Source organism: Cyprinodon tularosa, unplaced genomic scaffold (assembly GCF_016077235.1).
Source record: "Cyprinodon tularosa strain WSP-4 unplaced genomic scaffold, ASM1607723v1 ctg5, whole genome shotgun sequence".
Lineage (NCBI taxonomy): Eukaryota > Metazoa > Chordata > Actinopteri > Cyprinodontiformes > Cyprinodontidae > Cyprinodon > Cyprinodon tularosa.
This window is the reverse complement of record NW_024039229.1, coordinates 2,243,495-2,252,867: the sequence shown is the minus strand read 5'-3', so window position 1 is coordinate 2,252,867 and position 9,373 is coordinate 2,243,495. Positions and strand designations below refer to the sequence as shown.

At 39.7% G+C, this 9,373-nt stretch overlaps 1 protein-coding gene and 1 long non-coding RNA gene across 2 annotated transcripts; one reads left to right on the top strand and one right to left on the bottom strand.

Moving 5' to 3' along the window:
• The first annotated feature begins 1,906 nt into the window (after positions 1 to 1,906).
• LOC119795074 lies at positions 1,907 to 2,563 on the top strand. The gene is made up of 3 exons (XR_005282286.1): positions 1,907 to 1,940; positions 2,069 to 2,162; positions 2,467 to 2,563. It is a non-coding gene; the product is annotated as an uncharacterized LOC119795074 (long non-coding RNA).
• Positions 2,564 to 3,482: 919 nt separating this feature from the next.
• On the bottom strand, positions 3,483 to 5,311 carry LOC119795072. Its single transcript, XM_038302908.1, has 4 exons — positions 5,095 to 5,311; positions 4,833 to 4,980; positions 3,901 to 4,105; positions 3,483 to 3,818 (listed from the first exon to the last, which is right to left on the bottom strand). The coding sequence occupies exons 1-4, from the start codon at positions 5,244 to 5,246 to the stop codon at positions 3,514 to 3,516; spliced, it is 810 nt and encodes a 269-aa protein (XP_038158836.1). The 5' UTR covers positions 5,247 to 5,311; the 3' UTR covers positions 3,483 to 3,513.
• Between the last annotated feature and the right edge of the window lie 4,062 nt (positions 5,312 to 9,373).

The window sequence follows — 9,373 nt, the reverse complement described above, 5'->3', positions numbered from 1 at the left end:
CCCAGCATGCACTGCTGTCACAGCTGGGTTCCAGGGAAGCACCCATGGAGATAAGAGTGTTACATTGCAATTTTACTTTTTCTCCTGCCATTGTTCTCCAAAAGTACACTTAAAAAAAAAAAAAAAGTTATAAAGTTGAGAGAACCATGGCAACCAGCAGGCCTCAGAGGCTAACTGCAGCCAGAGCTAATGTGGTTTACTGCTGGCTCTGATGGTGTTTTTGTTGTTTTTTGAGGGGGCAAACCTTTCATTGGGGGGCCACATGCCGAAGGCATGGCCCACCTACTACTATCGCTCATATTTATTGGGGGGCCACATGCTGAAGGCATGGCCCACCTACTACTATCGCTCATATTTATTGGGGGGCCACATGCTGAAGGCATGGCCCACCTACTACTATCGCTCATATTTATTCCGCGTATTATTATACTAGCTTATAGTTCTCCTCGCCACCAAAACTTCGGCGCGTAACTAGTCACGCACCTTTCGTCGGATCGGGCCCAAAGTTTTTACTCAGCAGTCGTTTGTTCGGAGGGGTGCTTTAGCAGTTAAAAGGTGAGTGAGAGTGAGGTGCTGCAGTTAAAACAAAGGGGGACGCAGGTGGGACCAACCATGTTGTTTGTGCTTCGTTTTGGGTTGTGAAAGACCTACAGACATGAAGGTTACCCCAGTCTGAGACAATCCGTGTATCATTCGTTCTTTCTATTTTCAATTGTCAATCAAAAAATAAAAAATTGACTGGTTATTTTGTTTTTTGTTTTTTATGGTTAAACCAAAAACGAAAAAAGGATTTGTTTTTCATATATCAATTCTAAGCTCAGATCAAGAATACGAAATGGAAAAACGGACAGCAACGCAGAATTTGATTTTAATATTTAATCGGTACAGTTTACGTGACCCGGAAGTTTGGTGGAGCGTTAGCTAAAAAAACAATTGGCTTACCCCCACCACGTTCGATCAAGCTGCACCAGATAAGGCAGTCGGACCTATCAGCCATGGACAGTTACGTTTTATTTCGAGGATCCAAGCGTGTGACTCTTAAGGAGGAGGACATGACAACGGAGAAAATCAGCAGGATTTTCCAGGTATAACTTTTTTCTTGAAACTTTTTTGTGCACTGTACTTTTAACTAGCAACAACGTAGCATAGCCTATATTTTGCTGCATAAGCCTTCTTTTATTTTGGTATTTATTTTGGTATAGTTACATCAAATGCAGTCTCCCTCTGCCATAGTTTAAATTCCTTTTGTTCATTTTGTTTGGTTGCTGTTTTACCTTTTGCTAATTTTGACGTTTTTATTTATCTATTTGCACATTTGTGGTCAATTACTTCAGTTAATTTATTTGATGTAATGTTCAGTATAAATCATATATCATTACTTTTGCAAAGGTTCATGGCTCCAGTGTCTACATTTATGATGACACCAATGTTGCCATATTTCCTTGAAATGATGGTCACTTCAGCACCATTGACCTCAGAGTAAGGGGGCATTATGAAGTGCATGGAGAGAGTGACGCTGTGGGGGAGCCATCCAGTGTGGCCTTCTCCAAGAGCACCAGTGACAAAGACATACCAAAGGTGACAAAACTTTAACACATAAGTATCTATCTATCTATCTATCTATCTGTCTGTCTGTCTGTCTGTCTGTCTGTCTGTCTGTCTGTCTGTCTGTCTGTCTGTCTGTCTGTCTATCTATCTATCTATCTATCTATCTATCTATCTAAATTCTAAACATATTGTAATCTTCAGGACCATTTTTGTTGCTGATCTTGTGGAAGGCTTGTTGGAAACAAGCAAAACCCTGACGGTTAGATTCTCGGAATTTGAGGCGTCTGTCATGGGCATCACAAGTAAAGTAAATGATGCCCTTGAACATGAGGACTCCTTCATTCTTACGGATGGTCAAGGGAAACGGATTTTGGACACAGAAGGAACCAGAGGTCAATGAATTAATAAATAAATGAGCACGTTTAACTGCCTGATTTTAACTAAAACACTTTTGCATTATTTTGTTTCTGAAAATGTGATATATTTTATGTAATACAAAATCAACTATTTTCCTTTTAAGGAGCCGCTTTTTGGAAACAAAATGCTAGGAAGGTGTGTGCTGTGAAAGAAGGAGATTTGCAGCAGTTACAAGGAAGCAAAAAAAGAAGACTGAGGTATTTAAACTTGATTTTTCAGTCATCAATGGCCTAGCTTGGTGGGAATTTTTGCCAACAAAGGCCATTCAAGTCTGTAATTTCCATTGCATGAGTTAGAATCACAATGATTACATTAACTTGTAGAAAGTTTAATTAAAAGGTATGAATTAGTTTAATAGATCATTGGAAGTTGCAATGGTAGAGTTATTATATTTTGAGTGGTGTATTTGAAGTATAAATCAGACAACATGAATACAAAGCTGGTTATAATTGCTATTATTACCAAGTAGGTTATAACATCTTTATTCTGCCTGCTTTTCAGTCGGCGAGATGATAATGGTCTAGAGGCAGTGTACGACACAATTGAAGAGGTGGTCCTGGCAGCACAGGGTCTTCAGGAGGTGTCAACTACAATTAAGGAGCTGACACATCTGGCAAGTTCCAACAGAAGAACACCAGTGTCCTTGACTGAGGCTGAAGCAGCTGCTGTTAAAGAAGCCTTTTCCTGTATTATCTGCAAGGGTAAATAAAAACTTTTGTCTTCTTCGGACAGAAGTCAGTACAACTCATGTACCCAGGTTCATGAACAGAATAGCCCTCAATGCAAAAAATATGTAAGCACATGCAGTTACTGAATTTAAAAAAAAATATGTTTCTGAATCAAATTTGCAGGTCCAGTGGTCGACCACATGGTGTCTTCGTGTTGCCATAGCATTGTTGGCTGCAGGAGCTGCATTGAACAATGGCAGCAGAATTCTGCATTTTGTCCAAAATGCAGAGCAGATGATTTTGGTAAAAATACACAAAAACTTACTGGATTGTCTGATGCACTGGCTGCACTAGACAAAATACTGTACCAGTAAAACTGTACAGTATTTACTTGTGTTCATGCTGTTCATCTTTTGTGTTTGCATCTCTTGCAACGTTTTAATGATTCACTCAAAGCACTTTTGACTGTTTAAAAATGTTTATGCAACTTCAAAGTGTTATTTTATTTTGCCAAAACTGTGTTTCAGTTTTAAGACAGTACCTTAAATTTGCACTATTTTATATTGTATATTTTCTGTATTTTACAGTAAAAATGGAAAACCTAGAAATTAGGACTCTGTTGCTGTTTTGTTGAGTTTTGAGCACAACCTCAAATTATATCCTAAGCTTTTGTATTTTTCTATACCTTTTGTAATTCTAAAAAGGTTGAATAAAACAGTTGAAAGAAATTGTTTTCCAAAATTATTTAACTGAAATAATGGCAGCTTTGTAACATATGAAGAACTACAGAATTGTTAAGTAAAAAAACTAAATTCTTTGCTTATCCAGCAAATCAAGCAGACCACATGCTGTGAAAACACAACTAAAACATTTAATTTTTTCAGACATATCTCGCTGTCACATTCATTAAGCAGATTAAGGCATCTTGGAAAGGAGTATCATCATTGTTTACCACATGATTAAAAATGAGAGAGATGTCAGGGTAGTTCTCTGCAAAGATCTGCTCAGCATGGCATCTGTCATCTTCACATGAAAATGGATCAGCTCCAAATACAGACTCCCAAGTTAGTGAGGATCCCAAGTCTTGCTCATATAGGTTTCCCACAACAGAAGCACATGGCAGCAGCTCCTCGGATACTTTAGCCAGGCAGCCATCTGCTGCTAGTTCATTGGGTATTCCACGACCTAAAACGTAATCCAAAAAAAATGGTTGGATTGGAAAAAAAGAAGCAATAATTCTATAGTGAAAATGATCAGTTAAGCGTACCTGGTATCTTGTGTGCATTCCATGAACGCACAACTCTGTTAAGTCCAATTTGGCTTACTTGACATGTCAGATTTGACATGCAGAACCTAGTGAGGTTATCCTCCATGTTCAAAACCTCTTGGTCCAGCAGGTGCACCAGAGCCCGTTTAAGTGGGTAGTTCACACGATTGTTCACCTCTGGCCATAACCTCTCCACACGAAGGTTCTGTTGATAAGTCCATGATGTTTTTAGGTTAAAGGTAAATACAAAAGCAGGAAATGTAACAACAAGTTATGTATTTTTCTTTTAAGATCAGAATCATGTTAATATTCTAAGTATTTCAATTTTCAATTCAATTCAATTCAGTTTATTTATATAGCGCCAAATTCACAACACATGTCATCTCAAGGCACTTTACAGTTCAACCAGATCATCCAGTCAAATTGATACAAAGTTTTCTATCTAAGGAAAACCAGTTGATTGCATTGACTCATTGACTCAAATACAATCCCTCACACTAAGCATGCTTGTAGCGACAGTGGAGAGGAAAAACTCCCTTTTAACAGGAAGAAACCTCCAGCAGAACCAGGCTCAGTGTGAGCGGCCATCTGCCAAGGCCGACTGGGGTTCAAGGAGACAGAAGCAGAGATACAAAAAGCAGCTGTAAAAGGCGGCCCTGTCCAGGAAACACACAGCCAGGCAGACGAGCCTGGCTGTGTGTATGTGTGTGACACAATAAATCATGTCACGGCACAGATGAGATTATACAAAACTAGAAATAAGGATGAACACAAAATCAAACAAAAATGTGAAGATTAAAAATAAAAACATACTGGACAGGTAATTGCACATGTACAGTAGTTCCACTGGGTTTATGGAAGAGTTAAATCATGTTTAATAATATTTAAAGGGAACAGTGCATGAACCATGAATAATTTCAATAACTTCTCACCCTTGTTGATGTGGTTTGGAGGTATGGTGGCCTGCTGAGGTTGTGTCTGTATCTTGACAGCCTCTCCTGCATGTAAAGACACAGGTAGAACTCCTTGCCATGATCAACCCGAACTTGGTCCCACATGCCATGGTTCACGACCGCTGATCTGTCATAAAAAATGTTGCATCACTAAATTGAATTTAAGTAATTCAATGACTTGCTTTAAAGGTTATATACTAAAGACAATTATGACAATAATACTATTTGTTAATTTATTCACCTGTATACATCCTCGTAAATCACAAGGTTATTTTTGATGGGCATGGTTGAATGTGCAACAATTCTGCTGCTGTAGCCATCAACAGCCAACACATGGGTAACTCCAAACATCCCAAGCTTTTCATTTTGGTCTAAATGAAGTTTATGGCCCATATATTCAGCATGGTACGGAGTAGGATTTAAATTACGAGCACCCTGGGAGGGGGAGATTAGAACACCATTTTAATAAAATGTATTTAGAACGACTCAATTATACATAACAACGTCAAAAATAACAAACAAATATTGCAGCCTTTTTCATTTGCCTGATTTTATTTAATGCATTTATAAAATGGCAAAATAAAACCGTTTAGTTATTTAAAATGGATACAACGAGATAAATCTTGGGGGCGGGGCTCAATGTGTTTGGCATCTAAGCTGCTTCGCTGTCCCGGTTGCTAGGCAACATGAGTAACGCCAAGGTAAGGGTGAGTGGACGAAGGACCCAGGAGCGGGTCCTTTTGAAGGATGCAGCCCCTCAGCTTTCCTTGACTCCGCTCATAGCTCAACTTGCATCACGATCTGCTGAAATCACTCCACGCTTCACTGAGTCCAGTGTTGCCAACTCCTCAGAAAGGAAAGTAGCTATTGGCTGTGCTATAAGTCGCTAGAAGTCGCTGAATGACGTCATTGCCTAATTTGCATAATATATATATTTTTTTTAAACTTTTTTTTTTATTCAACTTTTTCTTTTTTTCCTTGTGGTCCACTAACGACCTTAAAAATCATGCTGAAACATGAACATTTTGAACCATAATTTTTTTTTTTTACATTACATTAACAATCTAAATGGGGAAAAAAAGACTATAAGGAATCAATGACAATGTGAGCAAATGTTAATTATTGTTTTTTTTTTCTTTAACTAATAAGAATTCCCTGCACACACACAGGCTGTGCTTGCCTGCTCACAGAAAGAGTGGATCATGGTCATGTTGGTCAAGGCTCTCTATGGCAGGCTCAGGAACTGAGGGAGCTGACTCCAGAGTGATCAACCTGTGCCGTCAAACCCGGCGCATGCGCACGGTTCTTTTGCTGTCTGGACGCTGAGGGAACACATGCTGTGTCTCTGACTGTAGCGCTGAGAGGGACATCTGCGGAAGCGGGAAAACGGGGTTGGGACGGGGGGAGGCGCCCCACGGCAGACACCAGAAAAGTCGCTAGATTTGCCGCCAGTCACTTTTTTGAAAAAGAGTCGCTGGAGGGGTCTGAAAAGTCGCTAAATATAGCGACAAAGTCGCTGAGTTGGCAACACTGACTGAGTCCGCACATTTCAAAATAAGAAGAAACATGCACGTTTATTAATCTAAAATGACGCCTTAGTTAAAAGAAGAGATGGGAAATTAAAGGAGGCTTTTTGAACTGTAGCTTCGTCAATGTAATCAACCTTTTTCCAAGAAGAAAACTTTGAGTGAGAGGTGGGAGATCCTGGCACGATTGATCCCAACCTCAGTAGCATTATAAATTTCAAACGTTAGGCCTATCATTACCAAAACTGTACTTTTTAAAGCACAAGAATTACATGACGTCGGAGTTCATGGTATGGCTGATGGAGCTCTCTTAGGTGTTTTCCAACCCGACCTTCTCCCGCATGCAGCCCCAGTGAAGACAGATAGCCGGTCATGAACTTCCTGCCATATGATGGTCCCGTCTGTCACAGAATTACAAATTTACTGTCGGTGTATTATATAGATATAATACTTAAAATATACAGTGGAGGTCTGGCCGATTATCATAATGAAATCTGAAAGACAACTTACCTCATATACAGATTGAATCAGAGCGCTATCTAGCTCTGCGTCTGAAACAGACCCTTTTCTCCTCAGACCATGGAGAGCACAGAATCTTCTGATGCTCATCTTAGAGCATTCCTTGATACCCATCTGCTGCAATGAGCTGGACATTTCGGCGTGTGTCAAACCGCTGGCAAAAAGCTTCTCGATCAACATAGTGTGTGGTTCTAGCTTCGCCATGGTAGCCACTTCATTACCCCAACTGCCGTGCAAAGAGCTATTTCCGGGTCACGTAAACTGTACCGATTAAATATTAAAATTAAATTCTACGTTGCTGTCCATTTTTCCATTTCGTATTCTTGATCTGAGCTTAGAATTGAAATATGAAAAACAAATCCTTTTTTTGGTCGTTTTTGGTTTAACCATAAAAAACAAAAAACAAAATAACCAGTCAATTTTTTTGTTTTTGTTTTTTGATTGGCAATTGAAAATAGAAAGAACGAATGATACACGGATTTGAGACAAAGGATAGATGTTGCTTTCACTGAAAGAATTTTTCAAATACCTTTTACGGTTTTTGCTCAGCAGTCGTTTGTTTGGAGGGTAAGCACCTGGAAGCTAGCTGACAGTTAGCTTCTGCAGCAGCCTGCTAGAGTGCAGCAGGCGGCCGTTTTTTTAAGATAAAACATTTTGTTCTCGCCCTCACGGCCACATATTTGGAGCTACAGTCACCATTTTTGGTCAGTTTGTAGGCTGAAACCTCTGGACTCACACAATGTCTTCGGAATTACGGTAGGATTAATACTTTTCCTTAAAAACCCTCCAGACCAACCTAAAGTCGATGAGAGTTTCAGCCTTTTTCCATTGGTTTTTCAGCAGAAGAGGGGAGAAACATGAATGAATGAGACTATGTGTTTTCAACTCACGCTCACGGTGAGCAATGGCTCTTAGCAGGCGGGCTGAGCCCGCCTTTGGTGATTTCATCACTGCAATGGCTCGTAGCATGTGGGCAGAGCCCGCCATTGGTGATCTCATCACTGCAATGGCTTGTAGCATGTGGGCGGAGCCCGCCATTGGTGATTTCATCACTGCAATGGCTCGTAGCAGGCGGGCGGAGCCCGCCATTGGTGATTACATCACTGCAATGGCTCTTAGCAGGCGGGCAGAGCCCGCCATTGGTGATTTCATCACTGCAATGGCTCTCAGCAGGCGGGCAGAGCCCGCCAATGGTGATTTCATCACTGCAATGGCTCTTAGCAGGCGGGCGGAGCCCGCCATTGGTGATTTCATCACTGCAATGGCTCCTCTGCCACTTTAAACAGCACATATTAATCTAATGGAGGGAGAAAACACTGACCCTTCCCTTGACATTCAACCCTGATAGACTTTTAAAATAACGCTCCCCCAAGATGGTGAACATTCAAAATGGCGGCCGCTCCTGAGCATTGCAGCATAATGTTTTAGATTGATTTACTGTTAAAGCGCTTTTTCTTAATCCCTGTTGTCTCTAGTATATACCTATTGTGGGGATCATTAATATACATGAACTTCAAATCGTTTGGAAAACACGGATTTATGATGCTCATTCTATTCCCCCCCTTCTTGCTTTAACAAAGGAATACATCCAACATGGCGGACATACAAAATGGCGGCCGCACCGAAGTGTTGCACAATAATCTTTGACATTAATCACTATAAGAGTTTTAAAGGTTTAAGTCCCTTCCTGCTGTTTCTAACATATAGCTGTTGTGAGTATTAATGATGAACATGAACTTTAAACTGTTTGGAAAAAAACAGATTTATGAAGTTCATTCCATTTTTTATTTACTTTATTTTATTATAGCTTTTTAGTTATTTTTTTAATGATGGGCATGAACTTTAAACAGATTGCAAAATCATTTTTTTTATCTTTATTTTATTATTATATTTTATTCATTTTTTTAAATGATTAACATGTACTTTAAACTGTTTTGCAACAACAGATTTTTAAAGTTATTTTTTAATTTTTTTTTTTTTATTATTATTATTTTCCCCTTCTTACCTTAAGAAAGGAACACATCTAAGATGGCGGACATGCTCAGCCCTTCCAAAGTATTGCAGCAGCTGTGATCTGATATTCTAATCTGCCCTGGTAACAGCAGCCTGTCAGATCATCAATCAGAGATGTGATTGGTTGTCAGCAGCTAACCTGGCAGCTGATTGGCTGTGTGAAGTCTCGCCAGAGGAGTGACCCGCACCGCTTGCAATTGCGCAGTTAACAGTTTTGGCTTTGTTGAGGTAAGCTGTTGTATTTGCTCTGTCTTGATTAAAAATATATTTTCTTCGGTTTCCTTATGGTTCTGAGTAACATTATATGTTAGGGAATGATGGAATGATTGTTTATTGCCTAAAGCTTGCATGTACCTGCATTAATTTGGACTTTAGTCCGTGTTTCTGTCCTTTGAAGAAGCTGCTGTTAGCCTGCTGTTAGCTTAGCATCCTAGCATTTATTCTATTACATTTAAGAGCCAC

Excerpts from the sequence above, each read along its gene's own strand:
- LOC119795072 (XM_038302908.1), bottom strand. The coding sequence starts at position 5,246 with ATGGGCCATAAACTTCATTTAGACCAAAATGAAAAGCTTGGGATGTTT. Across the intron at positions 4,981-5,094 it reads ATTTACGAGGATGTATACAG|ATCAGCGGTCGTGAACCATG; the intron begins GTGAATAAATTA and ends TTTTTATGACAG. Across the intron at positions 4,106-4,832 it reads TCCAAACCACATCAACAAGG|AACCTTCGTGTGGAGAGGTT; the intron begins GTGAGAAGTTAT and ends ACTTATCAACAG.